Genomic DNA, 18971 nt, shown 5'->3' on the forward strand with positions numbered 1-18971 from the left:
GGTGTCTTCTTTCTAAAATGGGGTCACTTGTGGGGTTCCTATACTGCCCTGGCATTTTAGGGGCCCTAAACCGTGAGGAGTAGTCTAGAAAACAAATGCCTCAAAATGACCTGTGAATAGGACGTTGGGCCCCTTAGCGCACCTAGGCTGCAAAAAAGTGTCACACATGTGGTACGGCCGTACTCAGGAAAAGTAGTATAATGTGTTTTGGGGTGTATTTTTACACATACCCATGCTGGGTGGGAGAAATTTCTATGTAAATGGACAATTGTGTGTAAAAAAAAATCAAACAATTGCCATTTACAGAGATATTTCTCCCACTTAGCATGGGTATGTGTAAAAATACACCCCAAAACGCATTATACCACTTCTCCTGAGTACGGCGGTACCACATGTGTGGCACTTTTTTACACCCTAAGTACGCTAAGGGGCCCAAAGTCCAATGAGTACCTTTAGGATTTCACAGGTCATTTTGCGACATTTGGTTTCAAGACTACTCCTCATGGTTTAGGGCCCCTAAAATGCCAGGGCAGTATAGGAACCCCACTAATGACCCCATTCTAGAACGAAGACACCCAAAGGTATTCCGTATGGAGTATGGTGAGTTCATAGAAGATTTTCTTTTTTGTCACAAGTTAGCGGAAAATGACACTTTGTGAAAAAAAACAATTAAAATAAATTTCTGCTAACTTGTGTCAAAAAAATAAAAACTTCTATGAACTCACCATACTCCTAACGGAATACCTTGGGGTGTCTTCTTTCTAAAATGGGGTCATTAGTGGGGTTCCTATACTGCCCTGGCATTTTAGGGGCCCTAAACCGTGAGGAGTAGTCTTGAAACAAAAATGACCTGTGAAATCCTAAAGGTACTCATTGGACTTTGGGTCCCTTAGTGCAGTTAGGGTGCAAAAAAGTGCCACACATGTGGTATCGCCGTACTCGGGAGAAATAGTATAATGTGTTTTGGGGTGTATTTTTACACATACCCATGCTGGGTGGGAGAAATAACTCTGTAAATGACAATCTTTTGATTTTTTTACACACAATTGTCCATTTACAGAGGTCTTTAGAGTTTCTTGTGGGAGGGGTTTCACCACAATATCAGCCATACAGAGCCCCTGATGGTCTGTTTGTGAAAAGGAATAGATTTCTCATGTAAAAGTGGGTATCAGCTACTGAGTGGGGTAAAGTTCAATTCTTGGTCACGGTTTCTCTTTAAGTCCAGCTAAATCCTCTCAACAAGATTGCTGCAAGGTGTCCATTGTTCTTTGAGGACAAGCAAAACTATTGCATCTCTGGCCTGCTTAAAAATATAAATTTTGTAGGCACTGGGTTGATGTCTCTTTATAAGTGAATACTATCGCATAGCCCCACATAGTGAAAGTAGGTCCCAAGGTTTACCCTCAATAAGAATGTGCGAAGGGTGGACCACCCAGACCACGGACCCCAGATGTCCATACATTTTCAATCTTGTGTAAGGCAAGTATGTCCAATATTTTTTTTTTTTCTGGGTTTTGGATAAAGAAGCAACAGATTTGTGAAACAGAGCTACCTAAGGGTCAGGATCTATCAGTGTCCAGGACATCTGAACCCAAAGAGAAGCTAATTTGCCAGACACCACGGGACACGCCCACCGGCGATGGAATTGATCAGCTGCACAGCTGCATCCCCTGAAACAAGTTTTGGTTTTTTTATAGGTTTTCTTTAACAGCCAGTCTCCAACTGTGCAGTCAGTCATCATTTTTATATTCATAAATATTATTTCTGCTGTTTGATGTCATGATGTGTCCCACACTTAACCAATGGGTTAGAGGAAGCAAAGAAGAGTGTTTTTGCTACAGGGGACTATAGGCAACATTCCTGGATGCAGTTACAAGAGGAACATTTATTTCAGAATGGGCACAAAAAATTGTGAGAACTGTACATGAAACTCCAAGGACAACTTCCAAAAAAACAGGTGCATCAATGTGGGATTGCACCAGCCTCTGCTTTTTAATTGACAAGTCGGCTCAATGGAAGAAGACCCAAAAGGACTTCAAAAATAAAAAAAGCTTGAAAGTTGCAATCATGTGCATTAACAATCAACCTTTCTTCTGGGAAAATGTCTTTTGACAGATGGTACAAAACTGAAGCTCTTTGGCAAGTCACATTATTCTATGTCTGCAAACAAAATTATGAAGCTTTCCAAGAAAAAAAACACACTGTGAAACATGGTGGACTCTCATTATTGTTTTGCTTTTTTTTTTTTTTTTTTTTTTTGCTTTATCTTCCTTGAGCCTGTCCAGGGAACACTGGAATTTTGAAGGTTGTTGAAATTCTGGAGTGAAACAACTTGAGAACTCGGTCACAGTGGCAGGTCATGGATCCTCCATTGGTATGCTAGCTTAAAACATACTGCTAAAAATGCGCAAGAATGGCTGAGAATAAACTATTGGACTATTCTGTGAACGGTGAACCTCTATGGAAAACTGAAGCATGCAGTCAGGGGGAGGACACAACTGGAGCAGTTCAGGAATAGTGGTCCAGGCTTACCTGATGACGGAGGCTGAAGTCTCATTGAGAGATACGTGAACCACATGTTTTCAGTTTTTTGCTGTAAAGGTCAGGCTATAAAATATTACCGTAGGCTTAGGATCCCATCATTTTTGTCCATGCCATTTTCATTTGTTTTGATTCACCACTCACCAGGATACTTAACATGAGTCAGGAATAGCAGCCAGCCAGTAACCTTTGCTGTTGATTTACCTCTGTAGAGATTGAATGATGTTTATGTGATTCCATCAATTCATTGGGACAGGTGAAAAAAAAACTTACAATATTTCACAAGCTGTTAAATCAGAGTATGCCCCCTGGATGATTTTTATAAACTTTTTTTTTATTTATTTATTTTGGTTATTAAAATTACTGATGCTGACTTGTATTAGTTGTAGGTCTCTCCACCTTAACACACACACACCCTTTTAACACCCTTATTTTACCCTTAGCAGTTTGGCCCTTGTGTGTGTATTTTTGATGCTTTCCTATAGAAGGATGAGGACATTTGGCTCTGTGTATAATGAATCAACTTGCAGGAGGCGTGTCAATAATGGGAACTATGTGCTTATTTGTCACCGTTGTTTAAAGCGGATCCGAGATGAAAAACTAACTATAACAAGTAACTTGTCTATATATCTTATCTAAAGTTTAGATAGTTTACACAGCAAATATAGCTGCAAACAGCTTTAATAGACCATGACAATTTCTTCCTGTGATACAATGACAGCAGCCATGTTTGTAAACATTACACAGAGGCAGGCTTATTTGTATCTCAATCATTAAACCTGTGAAAAAAAACCTAATCCCCCCCTCCTCCCCTCTGCCTCTGAAATCAATGGCTAGTAGCGCCTCCTCCTCCTCCTGCCCAGACTAAACTCCCATGAGCCCTTGCTACTGCCAAGGCTCTCTGAAAACCTGTGGGCGTGGTTTATTTAGTTTATAGGGAATTAGAGTATTAAAACAAAAACAAAAAAGTATTTGGCTTGAGGAATGCCCTATAAACAATAGGAAAGGAACACAATTATGCAATGAGTAAAAGTTCATCTTGGATCCACTTTAAACATCTAGCATGCCAGACCTTACAAGTGAATGTACACTCAAAACTTCCCCTCTGTTTTAAAAGATTAGGCACATCATGATGACCATTTGGGGGGGGGGGGGGGGGGGGGATCTTCATCACAGTTTACAGAAATCCTAAAAAAACACCCCTGAAGATTTAATTCTATTAATGTGCAGGGAGCACAGAAAGGGTTTGAAGCAGCTGCGAGCCAGGACTACTGATGAGGACCACTCCTACAAATAATTACACTCTGATGTAGCTAAATAAACACAGCTCAGTGCAGCTGATTCCTACAGCATTTCTATGTGGAATTAAAACTTTTCATTGTGTGCTGTACAAGAGTTTGTATCCACTTTAAAGAGAAACTGTAACCAATTGAACTTCATCCCAATCAGTAACTGATCACCCCTTTCTCATGAGATATCTTTTCCTTTTTTTTTTTTTAAACTGATCATCAAGGAGATCTGTATGACTGATATTGTGGTGAAACCCCTCCCGCAGTGTGATGCCAAAACCATGGTCCTGATAGTTTCCCGTCTGTGAACCTCATTGCATTGTAGGAAATGGCTTTTATAGCTGTTTCCAACTGCCAAAAAAAGCAAGCAGCATCTCATACCACTGACATTACCTGCCAGCAGTAAAAATGTCACCATACGATAAATGTCAGAATGCAAATCTGGGAGAGGAAAGATTGGGCAAACACTGACTGAATCATTTATACATAATTATTGTAAAAACAAAGCACTTTTTATTACATTATTTTCACTGGAGTTCCTCTTTATATCCTGTTGAGGGGCAGCTGTATACACATTGGATTTTTTTCCTAGACTATCCTAGATGTCTGTTTTGGCCGAAATTAATCTAGCGTGTATATGAGGCTTATAGAGGAACTCCAGTGAAAATAACGTAATGGAAAAAAGTGCTTAATTTTTACAATTATTTATAAAAGATTTAGTCAATGTTTGCCCATTGTAAAATCTTTCCTCTCCCTGATTTACATTCTGACATTTTTCACATGGTGACATTTTTACTGCTAGCAGATGTCACTGGAAGGAGATGCTGCTTGCTTTTGTGGCAGTTGGAAACAGTCTGGTGCTGAAATCACACTGTGGGAGAGCGTATCAGTCACTGATGGGGCTGAAGCTCTATCCGTGGTTACGATTTCTCTTTAACTATGTATTTAGTTTTTTTAAATAAATCCCGAAATGTCTTGCCATTCCTTTTTGCATGAGTCTGCAGGTGGTTGGCTGTGTGTACAGGGAGAAGAAATGCTGAGGAGATGGCCTGGAATAAAGAGATCCTATCCATCTGCGTTAAATGTAATAGGCGATGAACTGGAATCTTGCTGTAAATCAGATATGGATGTCATTGGGTGACATCAGCTTCTGTGTTAGCGGATGAGATCACAGTCTGGACATAAGCTTTGCTAGTTTAGCAGTAAGGCAGTTATTTGAGGTGGTTGGTTCTTGTTAGCCAGTGCTTGCTCATTATTGTGCTGCGCAGTACGGTATAATAAAGGTCCTGTTGCTGCAGAGATCTTCATATAGGAGGAGTATGGTATGTGCTCTGTACATGCTGTGGCTGATGGAATATGCTTTTATCACAGCCTTTCCCCATGTGCCTAGCGCCCAGCTAGAGCAGTGCAGGGGAAGCCTAATGAGGAATGTGTTTATATAGCTGGGAAAGTGAAGATGGTGAGGGTCAGACTGGAGCATTTAAGAATAAAAATAATGGACTGATTAAAGTTTTTCATGTATATGTAGCAAAGCAAACCTAATAAAGTATAATGTTATGTTGTACTAGCGTGGTGAAGTAAAATATTTAGTAGTCTTAAAGCTGGAAAAGACTCTCTACATCAGGCATGTTCAAAGGCCGTACCGGGGACCAAATGCTGGCCGCTAAGCCATTTCTAGTGTCCCAAATCTCTCTACAGTCATTTCCATGTGTTACCACAGGCCGTAGCTGTGGTACTGCATGCAGGGGCCAACAGCAGTAACAGCCACTATTATTTGAAAGAGTTTAATCTCCTTACAATCCAGCTTGGCCAAATATTATCTTTAGATTAAAGTAATCTATACAAAGTATCTGTGTGGCTGGGTAAATGGGTAAATCTGCATTTTACCTGCTGCTTCTTTTACTACCTCCCCCCCCCCCCCCCCCGTTCTCCAAGGGCTCAACTACACGGAGTCTACTTACAAGCACTTCTTGTTTCAGTTACAGCAGTTAGTGCACAAATATTTAATAAGCAGACTCTTAAAGAGAAACTCCGACCAAGAATTGAACTTTATCCCAATCAGTAGCTGATACCCACTTTTACATGAAAAATATAATGATTTTCACAAACAGACCATCAGGGGGCGCTGTATGACTGATTTTGTGCTGAAACCCCTCCCACAAGAGGCTCTGGTACCGTACGGTACTCTGGGCAAACTGCCACAATGTAACAATGACACACACAGGAAATGGCTGTTTATAGCTGTCTGTTAAAGCCAGAACAGCTACATAATCTGCCCACAGTAACAATGTCACCATGTAATACATGTCAGAATGTGAATCTGGGAGAGGAAAGATTTTACAATGAGCAAACTCTGACTAAATCATGTATACATAATTATTGTAAAAATTAAGCACCTTTTTATATTAAACTATTTTCACTGGAGTTCCTCTTTAAGTAATTTTGGGTAATGACTTGCAGCTCCAATTTTTTTGGTTTTGGTTTTTAATTTAGATTATTCTCCCCTTTCTCAGTAGCTTTTAGGGCTGGTTCTCACTACAATAGCTTTTTCTAAGCGATTGTGATTTTAAAAGCTTTTGCTAATGTAATACTATGGGTGGGATCCCATTTTATAAAAAAAATAAAATAAAAATTAATCACCCATAAGATTACTTTAGCAAAAGCTCTTCAAATTACAAGTGCTAGTGAGCTCTTGTAGTGTAAACCAGGCTTTAGTGGCTACTCAGATGATCACGTGACTGTCCAAAGTAGCTGTCGTCATTGGTGGTGGTCCTTTCCTGGATTTGTGTATTCCAGATGGTTATTTATGCCAGTTGGTTGGCTGTAGACTCATTTATCAGATACATATACTGTATGAGACCTGAAGAAGGGTAAATATACTCAAAACAAGCCGGTGATGTCCCCACAAGACTTGTTATATGGCTTTTCATTATAAACATTTGCTTTTTGGATATTTTTATTGATGGCCTCTGAGGAGAATTACTTTGTGTACCTTAACCACTTTCTGTCCCATGATGTGAAAATAAGTCTCTGCACTCCCCTCCCTACAAAATCCTAGATAACACTGTTGATCTCTGAGCTGATAAAAATGCTACACAGTTGTAAAGGAATGACCGTAAACACCCCTCTTCCTCCCAGAGAATTCAGTGCCAGCATTAATGTGTAAACAAGTGTAAAGCAAACATTCCAGGAGCAGACCAATGTAACAAGAGAGTAGGGTATATATACAATACATATTATAACAAATGAACTGTTTAAATAAACAGGAGAGAGAGACAAATAAAATGTGTGGATTTAATGTACAATAGAAACTATTTACATTAAAGCTATAATGTATGAAAGTGGATAAATTGTGTATTTTTTTTCTCTTTTAAAATACATAGAAAATAAGGTACTTAATAAAAACAAATATCAGCCAAAAAAGCCTAATTCCTGAATAAAACAAGATACAGATCATTTTGTTGTGATAATTATTTATAAAGTTATTGCCAAGGTAATCCATAGCTGAGCTGAACTGGTAAAATGAACAGGGTAGAGTAGTGGTAAATTGCATAATAAAAGAACAAAAAATACTTTTTCTACAGTCGATGACCGGTTTCCTATTTGATTTTTTTTTTTTTTTTTTTTAGATCCATCCTCCTACCCAAGTAAGATTGCTGTTGGTGTGGTGGTTCACCTACTAGGATATAGACTTATGTTTACGAGTACCCTTCCAAATTGTTTTGATTCGATCATGTGACCCTCCCCAGAACTAGAGCAACAGAGACAGTCAGATTTTGTTAGGTTGGAAACTTTTCAAGCCCTGGAAAGGGTTATTTGTATACATCTAGACGTGTGTGATGCCTGTCCAGTCTGCTCTTGATTCCAGACACCTGTGTAGCTTGATGAATAGTGAATGTCTAGCTTTCTGTAGAGGCGATGTGTCCTGTGATTTGTGTTGTGTTTGCTAACTTCAGCTCATTGTCAGTTGAGAAAGGCCTCGGAGAGGATTTATGTGTCCTGCGTGAGTTCATTGCTTGTAACATATATTCTTCCCAGTTCCAAAGCAAAAAGCCCTCTTCTTCTGTCATATATTCCTGACAGGACTTAGCATATTAGTGTCGGTTATCAGTAACTGACCAAGAGAGGGAGATATTGGCAACTGATACAGATTCTGACACTGCTGAAACAGTGAAGGTATGGTGTTCAATTTCTCCAGGATTTCTGTGCAAAAGGTGGTTCAATTCATTTCAAATAATTAAGCAATTTTTTTGTAATCATTTTTTTAATATTGAATTCAATTCAAGTTATTGTATTGAATTCATAAAAAAAATAGTTTGCCGCCAGATGTTGACGCTGTGTGGCCCTCAATCACCGGGGGATATGTAATCACAGAGGGAGAAACAAATCCGCCGAGGGACATGGAAGACACTGGGGAATCTATCAGAGGTGCGCAACGAGGGATCAGCATTCCAATGGTGAGCATAGGTTAGCCAGGCATAGTTACCCTAGTCTAGGTTAGCCAACGTATAGGTGCAGCAGTATAGGTAGCCAGGTATAGGTGGCAGGGTGGTGGAGTAGGAGCAATTTGGGGTATCTGGAGTCGGAGTTGCAGTCGAAGTCGGTGGTTTTCTAAACTGAGGTGTCTGAGTCTGATGATTTTTGTACCAACTCCACTGCCCTGATAGGTGCCACAGTATAGGTAGCCAATATACATCTCCCTAGCATATTCGGCCAGCTATAGGCATCACAGTATAGGTTAGGCAGGTATAAATGTCCCCAGTATAGTTAGCAGCTATAGATGCTACAGTACAAGTTAGCCAGGTAAAAGTTTCCTGAGTATTAGTTGGCTGTAGGGGCTCTCTTCCCGCCTCCTGTTGTATTCCTGATTCCCCCCCCCTCCCTCCACTCTTAATCCATCCCACCCACCCTCCCTACTGATCCCGAGTGTGGCATTGCTGATCCCCCCCCTCCCTCAACTCGTCATCCATCCCATCCCCCTCCCTCCTGATCCCCAGCGTGGCATTGCTGATCCCTCCTTCCCTCCCTCCTCTGTGTATTCATCGCTCCCTCCACTCTTCATCCATCCCTCCCCTACTGATTCCCAGTGTGGCATTGCTGATCCCCCTCCCTCCACTCTTCATCCATCCCTCTCCTGATCCCCAATGTGGCATTGCTGATCCCACTCCCTCCTGATCCCAAGCGTAAGATTGTAAATCCCCCCTTTCTCCACCGATCTTTAACTTGGCTGTAGGGGCAGCATTGATTGTGACATGATTTTTGTGAATGGATTCGCATGAGGATTTGCATGAGTATACAGAAGTTTCTTTTGACTTTGCAGTTTTGCTTGCCATACCCCTTTCTGCACTATATTGGGCCCTCAATCTCTCTCAACTAAAGCCATAGATATTATATAGCTATACTGTTTTTTTGTTTGTTTTTTAGTTGTTACTTGAATTGTTGTTTGGCAAGTACCCATTTATAAGTATTTTGGCTTTCTCTTTTATTTCCGTAGCTTGACAACATCCTGTCACCGCCTCCTATGCAGCTGCGCAAATGTAGCACCCCTGAGGTCTCTTTCAAGTCTGGGAAGGCTGTGAAGTACAAGACGGCACTCACTGAAGATGGCAGGCTTCTAAGAAGAGGGAGTCTCGGGGGAGCTTTAACCGGTAAGTAAAAAGATCATGTAAGAACTAATTTCCTACTAATGTTCCTATTAGGATCCTCACTCTTGGGTCTCACGATACTTACACTTTCTCCCCCAACATCGGTTGAGTGGGAGGTTGCCTCTGCAACCACATGCATGGCAACCTTGTAATAGTAGTGGCTGGATAGTGTACTGGTTTAGGGCACCGTCTCTGACATGGGAGACCAGGGTTCCAATCTCGGCTCTTCCTGTTTGGTAAGCCAGCACCTATTTCAGTAAGGAGTCCTTGAGCGTAATACCTGCTGAGTACGCCTTTTTTGCTGCAACTCTTAATCGCTTTGAATAATTTTTTTATTTTTCTATTATGCACCCAGCTTTCTCTCTCTCTCCACCCCACCACCTGTCGCAGCCATGCTTATTGATCTCTAGAGGGTGGGTTACTGCTTTGAAGTGTACCTGTACGGAGAAATAAAGTGCCCCAAGTGGGAAGTGAAGCCTCTGAATGATCCAGAGGGTTCCCTTATTCTCCATCTCCACCAGTCCGTTCCAGAGCTGTCTGCTCCACAAAACTGTTGACAAGTCTGTCGATGGCTTGCACATGCGCTGTAGTATAGACCCAATTAGTCTTTGGTGGAAAAAGCCAAGCCTGATTGGGTCCTTGCTACTGTGCTCGTGCGAGCCATCTACTTCTGCACAGTAGCACAGACCAAATTGGGCTTAGCTTTTTCTGCTGAAGTTCAAATAAATTTGTGCTGCTGCATAGAGATCCATTATCAAAAATATGGCTGTAAGGGGGTTCCAAGATCCCTCTGCTCCCTAACATACACTCCATAGATGTGGCAAATGGTTGATAGCTACCTGGCATTAATCATTTACCAACATGCCACCTCATCTACCTCATCTAATTCTCGTCCCGCTTCTCCAGCCCAATCCCCCTCTGTCAGTCCCTTCACTGGCTGCCAATCGCACCTCATCCACCTCTCCTCCTGCTTCTCTAGCCCTATTCCCCCTCGGTCAGTCCCTTCACTGGATGCCAGTTACACAAAGGGTACAATTTCAAATACTTACTCTCGCCTACGAAGCTCTTTACAACCTAGCTCCTTCCTATCTAAATAAACTTATTTTCAGATACCATCCTACACACAATCTCCACCAGAGTAACAATATTCACCTGTCTTCCTCTCTGGTCACCTCGTCTCACTCCTGCTTACTGGACTTCTCTTGATCTTCCCCCCTCCTCTGTAACTCCTTCCCTCAACACATCTGCCACTCACCCACGCTTACCCATTTTAATGGCAACCTGAAAACTCACCTTTTCAGGCAAGCATACTCTCCTACCTAGGACACTTCAGCCACTAACCACCATTTCTTCCATCTCATACACAATTTCCCTTCACCCATTGCACCATCCCTTAAAGAGAATCTGTATTGTTAAAATCGCACAAAAGTAAACATACCAGTGCGTTAGGGGACATCTCCTATTCCCCTCTGTCACAATTTCGCCGCTCCCCGCCACATTAACCACTTCCGGATACCGGGTGGTTTGGCTGATCTGTGCTGTGGGGGCTCTTCAGCCCGCAGCACAGATCAGAAATCAGGCAGGGCGATCAGACCTCCCCCCTTTTTTCCCCACTAGGGGGATGTCCTGCTGGGCGGGTCTGATCGCCGCCGCGCTGCTGTGCCTAGCGGGGGGGGGGGGGCTCCTCAAAGTCCCCCTCCGCAGCACTAGTCCTCCCTCTGCCTCCTTCCCTCCCTCTCCCGTCCCCTGTGTGCGGCGCAGGACGGAAAGCCGTCCTGCGCCGGATAGGATAGGCTTTAGCCTATCAGATGCCGGCGATCCCTGGCCAATCAGAGGCCGGGGATCGCCGATCTTCTCTACGGCGCTGCTGCTGCGCAGCGCCGTATATATGTAAACACCGGGGAAGATCTTCCCCGCGTGTTTACATTTACCCTGCGAGCTGCGATCGGCGGCTCGCAGGGTGTTCACGGAGACACCCTCCGTGAACTGACTCATACGAGCGGCCGTTTCCATGGAAACCACTTCAGGATTCAGGGGCGTAGTTAAGTGTACGCAGAATCCTGAAGTGGTTAAAAGTGGTTAAAAATAGTTTTCAAAAGTTTGTTTATAAACAAACAAAATGGCCACCAAAACAGGAAGTAGGTTGATGTACAGTATGTCCACACATAGTAAATACATCCATACACAAGCAGGCTGTATACAGCCTTCCTTTTGAATCTCAAGAGATAATTTGTGTGTTTATTTCCCCCTGCAGCTTTCATCCACTGAATTGACAGGCTGTTTCTTCCTGCAGAGTGCAGATAGCTCTGCCGGTCTGTAATTCCCCAGTATGTGAAAGCCCAGCCAGCTCAGAGAACAATTTATCCAGCTTGTAAAAGATAAGAGAGAAGCTGCCCTAATCTAAATAACACACAGGCAGTGTGCATAGAGGGGCCAGGAGGGGGGAGATGCATCACAGAACCACAACACTGAAGAACTTGGCAGCCTTCCAGACACAGGGTGACAAGTCCGACAGGGGAAAGATAAGCTGATTTATTACAGAGATGGTGATAGTAGAAAGTGCTGCAGTAAGCCAGAACACTTTAGGATAGGTTTTGGAACTTGTAGAATGGTAGAAAACAGGATGAAATTTTTGTTACGGAGTCTCTTTAAACCTTTTAGACAGTTGGGCCATTTTGCCACGGCTCTCTTGAGCCTTCTGTCTCACAATGCTGTCTATAGTGCGCTTATATCTTCCACTCGTGCAAAAATCTGTAGCTGATGTGTTCACTGCATGAGTGGCAATCCACCACTGTCTCCTATTGTTAAAAGGAAACTGAGGTGAAAAGAAAACAAAAATTCATACATACCTGGGGCTTCCTCCGGCCCCCTCTGGTCTGATCACTCCCTCAGCCCCATCTTATGCCTACTGGATCTTCCGTAACGGTTTCCGGTATCGTGGCCAGTTGGAGCTTACTGGGCATGCCTGGCAATGTGCCCGGCCCGCCACGCTCCTGTTTCGCCGGGAGCTTTTTGCACCTGCACAGTACTAATGCGCAGGCGCAGAACTCGCTTGGCTATGGGGCAAAGACTGGGTAGTGCCGACTAGCCCCAACTGGCCCAAGATACCGAGAGCCCTTATGGAAGATCCAGTAGGCGGAGGACGGCGTTGAGGGAGCGATCAGGCCGGAGGGGCTGGAGGAAGCCCCAGGTATATAGGATTTTTTTTTCTTTTCATTTTTGGTTCGCTTTAACAGTTGTATTGTTTATTTTTTTAAATTGTTATATCCTCTATTCTGTTGTACAGTGCCACGGAAGATGCTGGCGCTGTATAAATCAATCGTAATATTAACTTGCCACAGTGCCCCATAAGATATTGGCATCTCTGTAGAAATCTGATCTAATATTCCTTTTCTGGCTGCAGCTGGAAGCTGTGCACGGCTCACTGGATTACTGAAGTGTGTAACCCGGGGTCGGATTTACCATAAAGCACTGAGGGCTCGTGCCTACAGGCGCCTGATGATGGAAAGGCGGCTCACTCCCCTCCCCTAGTGCCCACCTCTCTCCTTCCCTATGCAGAGTCCCGAGCAGAGCATAAATGAGAGGATACTCACCTGACTCACAATTCCACTGACCAGATCTACCTTCAGCTGGGGGCACCTGTAGCTACCTAATACTTTTGGTCACCTCTAGCTACTTAATACGGAGGGTACCTCTGGCAACCTTATACTAAATGGAACCTATAGCTGCCTACGCCAAGCAAGGAATCTAAGGGAGGAGTGACAGCAGTTTGTAGATTCATGGAGGGCAAAGTCTAGGTTGCCAGGACATCTGTGCCTGTAGGCTCCTGCCTCCTGTGATGTAAATCCAGGCCTGGTGGAGCCCCACTTTCATGTTGCCTGTTCCTGCAGCACCCACGTTCTAGCTTGCTCGATCTTCTGAAGAAAGGCCCCATCAATGCTTAATCACTTTGCATACCTGGATTTTTACACCGTACGTTCTTTTTATGTGTAATATTTTTTTTCAAATTTTATTATTTGATGTGCATTTTTTGCGAAAATGTGGACATAAATTTAAGTATTTATATAGCGCTGCCATATTATGCAGCGCTGTACAGAATATATTGCCTTGTCACTAACTGTCCCTCACTAACTGAGCTCCCAAACTAGTCCCTACCCCATAGTCCTATGTCTATGTGTGTATCGTGTAGTGCATGTATCCTAGTCTAGGGTCAATTTAGGGGGAAGCCAATAAACTTATGCTACGTACACACTTGCAATAACTATCGTTTACAAGGAACGTTAGTTACCAGACGAACAATATTGGAAAGATTGGAATGCAACGATGGGATGCAGCGATCATCATACACATTTTAACGATCGTTCTCGCAGAAAAGAACGATCAGAAGGAAATGTTGCGTACATATTTTTATACAATAAAAAAAAAACCACTGACATGGAGTTACAATAGATACAAATATATGATTGTTAACTTGAAAACAAAGTTTAATTGAAATGAGCAATGTAACAATCTTTACGGCCGCGCTACAAAGGAAGTACTGAAGCTGGGCAGAATTCAACGCAGGCGCATTGGCCCTTGTAACGATCGTTCTCAGCCGATGTCTGTACACACTATAGTTTTGCAACGATTGTCGGTAGATATGATCCGTCAGGTTGGATATTTCCATCTTCCCGATGTCGTTCTTTTGTCGTTCGTGTTAATGATCGTTGGGTAAAGTTGTTTCCCCGATTGTCGGCGGAACGATCGTTAATGAGCTGTTTCAAACGACCATAGTCGCCAGTGTGTACACAGCATTAGCTGTGTGTTTTTGGATGTGGGAGGAAACCGGAGTGCCTGGAGGAAACCAACACAGACATGGGGAGAACATAAAAACTGCTTGCAGATGTTCACCTGGCTGGGATACGAAGCTGAGACCCAGCGCTGCAAGGCGAGAGCGCTAACCACTATGCCACTGTGCTGCCCAAATTACACTTTTTCTGCTTCTCACCCTTCCTAATTTTCACATGACGAAGCCCACAGTTATAAAACTCGTAAAAATAGAATTTACATACAAAAATGGGAACTAGTTTATCACCATTATGCTGAAACATCAATCAAGGGTGCCATTTTTTTTTTTTTTTCCTCGTTAGTATGGATTTTTTTTTTTTTTTAGCCAGTGTAGTGTCTTGTATATAAAAAATTGGATACCAAATGGAAAAGCTTGTTTAGGAAAATAAAGAAGGGGAAAATCTGTGAAAGAGGTCTGGAGGGGGTGGAGTGTGTTCACAGAAACTGAGGAATATATGAGCTTTTTGAGTGGAGGAGGAGGGACAGAGGAATTGGGGCATTCTTAAAGGGGAACTTCAGCCTAAACAAACACACTGTCATTAAGTTACATTAGCTATATTAATTAAAATAGATAGGTAATAAAATCTCTTACCCACCCTGTTTTAAAAAAAAACAACAGGCAAATGTTTGTGATTTCAGGGGGGTAGCCATCCTGTTCATGGAGGCAGCCATCTTTTTGGTTGAAAGGAGATGACACGGAGCATATGACACAGTTCCAACTGTCCTGTGTCCTGATCACCCCTCCCAGCAGGCTTCAAATCTCAAATGAATAAATAAAAAAAAAAAAATTGCACCAAAACAGCAGAATGAGAACAACAATATCAGAAATCCCATCATGCTTTGCACAGCATCAGGGGAAAAATGCCCGGGCAGTTTTCTTCTGTGCAGCTAAAAATGAGTTTTAGATAAGAAAAACCAAGTTCTATTGCTGTGAAACTGTTAAAGAAACATCAAGCCTTTTCAGTGCTGCAGAGTAAATTTTTAGTCTGGAGGTTCACTTTAAGGGACTAAAATTGGGACTTAGTTGAAATATATATAGCAGTCGCTGCTCTCGTTAGCCTGGGATCTCCCCCACCCTCCCTCCTCTCACCCGCTATCCAGTGGGAGATAGGAGAAAGTTTGTTTGCGGTATGGATGTTGAATTTGGATGTATGGGAAAGTTGAGATTGAATGGGGAACGAATGAGGAGAAAATAGAGAATAGACTCATAGATTAGAAGAATTCTGTATTTGATAGGATTAGATATGAACCTATTTATTTTTGATGGAAATGACATTTCAAGGGCTTCAATGTTTTTGGGGACGTTTTTTTCTATAGATTAATGGCCTAAAAAGATGAAATGTTTTAAGATATATGTATGTATGTATGTATGTATGTATGTATAATGGTGGCCATACACAGTACAATTTTTTTCATACAATCTTACCATTTCTATGTAGTAGAAGGGTAAATTAAGTGAATATACGGAGAGGATAATTTAGGTAGTTCCCTTATATTACATAGAAATGGTAAGATTGTATGAAAAAATTGTACCATGTATGGCCATCATAAGATATACAGTGATGTGAAAAACTATTTGCCCCCTTCCTGATTTCTTATTCTTTTGCATGTTTGTCACACTTAAATGTTTCTGCTCATCAAAAACCGTTAACTATTAGTCAAAGATAACATAATTGAACACAAAATGCAGTTTTAAATGATTGTTTTTATTATTAAGTGAGAAAAAAAACCCTCAAAACCTACATGGCCCAGTGTGAAAAAGAAATTGCCCCCTGAACCTAATAACTGGTTGGGCCACCCTTAGCAGCAATAACTGCAATCAAGCATTTGCGATAACTTGCAACGAGTCTTTTACAGCGCTTTGGAGGAATTTTTGCCCACCCATCTTTGCAGAATTGTTGTAATTCAGCTTTATTTGAGAGTTTTCTAGTATGAACCGCCTTTTTAAGGTCATGCCACAACTCAATAGGATTCAGGTCAGGACTAGAGTTGGGCGAACTGTTAGCGCAACTGCAGCCGAACTGTTCAGCTGCCCAACCTGTCATGTGGCTGTGGCTCTTACTACTTCCGGGTCGCAATGACCCGGAGTAGTACGTCTGCGCTGGCCCGGCGGAGCGTGTCCTAGATCGCGCTCCCGTTGCCGGCACTCTCTGCGCATGTGTGTGACGTCATGAGTGACGTCACACACATGCGCAGAGAGTGCCCGGCGACGGGAGCGCGATCTAGGACGCGCTCCGCCGGGCCAGCGCAGACGTACTACTCCGGGTCATTGCGACCCGGAAGTAGTAAGAGCCACAGCCACATGACAGGTTGGGCAGCCGAACAGTTCGGCTGCAGTTGCGCTAACAGTTCGCCCAACTCTAGTCAGGACTTTGACTAGGCCACTCCAAAGTCTTCATTTTGTTTTTCTTCAGCCATTCAGAGGTGGATTTGCTGGTGTGTTTTGGGTCATTGTCCTGCTGCAGCACCCAAGATCGCTTCAGCTTAAGTTGACGAACAAATGGCCGGACATTCTCCTTCAGGATTTTTTGGTAGACAGTAGAATTCATGGTTCCATCTATCACAGCAAGCCTTCCAGGTCCTAAAGCAGCAAAACAACCCCAGACCATCACACTACCACCACCATATTTTACTGTTGGTATGATGTTCTTTTGCTGAAATGCTGTGTTACTTCTACGCCAGATGTAACGGGACACGCACCTTCCAAAAAGTTCAACTTTTGTCTCGTCGGTCCACAAGGTATTTTCCCAAAAGTCTTGGCAATCATTGAGATGTTTTTTTTTAATCAAAATTGAGACGAGCCTTAATGTTCTTTTTGCTTAAAAGTGGTTTGCGCCTTGGATATCTTCCATGCAGGCCGTTTCTGCCCAGTCTCTTTCTTATGGTGGAGTCGTGAACACTGACCTTAATTGAGGCAAGTGAGGCCTGCAGTTCTTTAGATGTTGTCCTGGGGTCTTTTGTGGCCTCTCAGATGAGTTTTCTCTGCGCTCTTGGGGTAATTTTGGTAGGCCGGCCACTCCAGGGAAGGTTCATCACTGTTCCATGTTTTTGCCATTTGTGGATAATGGCTCTCACTGTGGTTTGCTGGAGTCCCAAAGCTTTAGCAATGGCTTTATAACCTTTACCAGACTGATAGATCTCAATTACTTTTGTTCTCATTTGTTCCTTAATTTCTTTGAATCTTGGCATGATGTCTAGCTTTTGAAGTGCTTTTGGTCTACTTTTCTGTGTCAGCTCCTATTTAACCATCTTAGCGGTATGGACGAGCTCAGCTCGTCCATCACCGCCGATGGCTGCCGCTCAGGCCCTGCTGGGCCGATTTTGTTCAAATAAAGAGCAGCACACGCAGCCGGCACTTTGCCAGCCGCGTGTGCTGCCCGATCGCCGCCGCTCTGCGGCGATTCGCCGCGAGCAGCGGCGAAAGAGGGTCCCCCCAGCCGCCTGAGCCCAGCGTAGCCGGAACAAAAAGTTCCGGCCAGCGCTAAGGGCTGGATCGGAGGCGGCTGACGTCAGGACGTCGGCTGACGTCCATGACGTCACTCCGCTCGTCGCTATGGCGACGATCTAAGCAAAACAAGGAAGGCCGCTCATTGCGGCCTTCCTTGTTTATTCTGGGCGCCGGAGGCGATCGGAAGAACGCCTCCGGAGCGCCCTCTAGTGGGCTTTCATGCAGCCAACTTTCAGTTGGCTGCATGAAATAGTTTTTTTTTAATTTAAAAAAAACCCTCCCGCAGCCGCCCTGGCGATCTTAATAGAACGCCAGGGTGGTTAAGTGATTTCTTGATTGAAACAGGTGTGGCAGTAATCAGGTCTGGGGGTGACTACAGAAATTGAACTCAGGTGTGATAAACCACAGTTAATTTTTTAACAAGGGGGGCAATCACTTTTTCACACAGGGCCATGTAGGTTTGGAGTTTTTTTTTCTCACCAAATAATAAAAACCATCATTTAAAACTGCATTTTGTGTTCAATTATGTTATCTTTGACTAATAGTTAACGGTTTTTGATGAGCAGAAACATTTAAGTGTGACAAACATGCAAAAGAATAAGAAATCAGGAAGGGGGCAAATAGTTTTTTACATCACTGTATTGTGAATTATAAAATCTTCTTTTTTGTATAAATAATCTAAAAAAATAAATAAAAAAAATTGTATATCATATGCTCAAAGTAAGGGGACAAAATCTGTGATGCAACATGAGAAATGTATTGATTGGGAAGTAGGTTAGTGAATGTATGTTTGCTGTTTAGAAAATGATGATCTCTGTTCTCTGGCATTGTCTGTGACAACGATCATTTCACTAAATCCTTACAATCTCTTCTGTAGGGCGCTACTTGTTAACCCCTGGAACTCCTCAACAAACGTGGCAAGTAGCTTCTGAAACCTCCAATCTGGTGCGAATGCGGAGCCAAGCCCTCGGACAGTCTGCCCCCTCTCTTACAGCCAGCTTGGTGAGTGATCCAATTTCCTGTATATGCTGGAAAGTGTACAGGTTAAGGGCTCTGCCCCTGACATAGAGGACCTGGCTTCAAATCTTGACTCTTCCTGTTCAGTAAGCCAGCATCTAGTCAGTAAGGAGACAATGGGCAAGACTCCCTAACACTGCTACTGCCTACTTGGCAAACCCTAGTGGCTGCAGCTCTGGCGCTTTAAGTTCATTGGGGAAAAAC

General features: G+C 43.0%; 1 protein-coding gene across 2 annotated transcripts in view; it reads left to right on the forward strand.

Annotated features, from left to right (window-relative positions):
* MAST4 (microtubule associated serine/threonine kinase family member 4) overlaps positions 1–18971 on the forward strand; it is a 690505-nt gene that overhangs the window by 151434 nt on the left and 520100 nt on the right. For both annotated transcript variants that reach the window (XM_068249995.1, XM_068250005.1), the window contains exons 2-3: positions 9325–9478; positions 18628–18752. In XM_068249995.1, the coding sequence (XP_068106096.1) occupies positions 9325–9478; positions 18628–18752 (279 nt within the window). The remainder of the gene's footprint in view (positions 1–9324; positions 9479–18627; positions 18753–18971) is intronic.

The sequence above is a fragment of the Hyperolius riggenbachi genome, chromosome 1, assembly GCF_040937935.1.
Source record: "Hyperolius riggenbachi isolate aHypRig1 chromosome 1, aHypRig1.pri, whole genome shotgun sequence".
Taxonomy (NCBI): Eukaryota; Metazoa; Chordata; class Amphibia; order Anura; family Hyperoliidae; genus Hyperolius; species Hyperolius riggenbachi.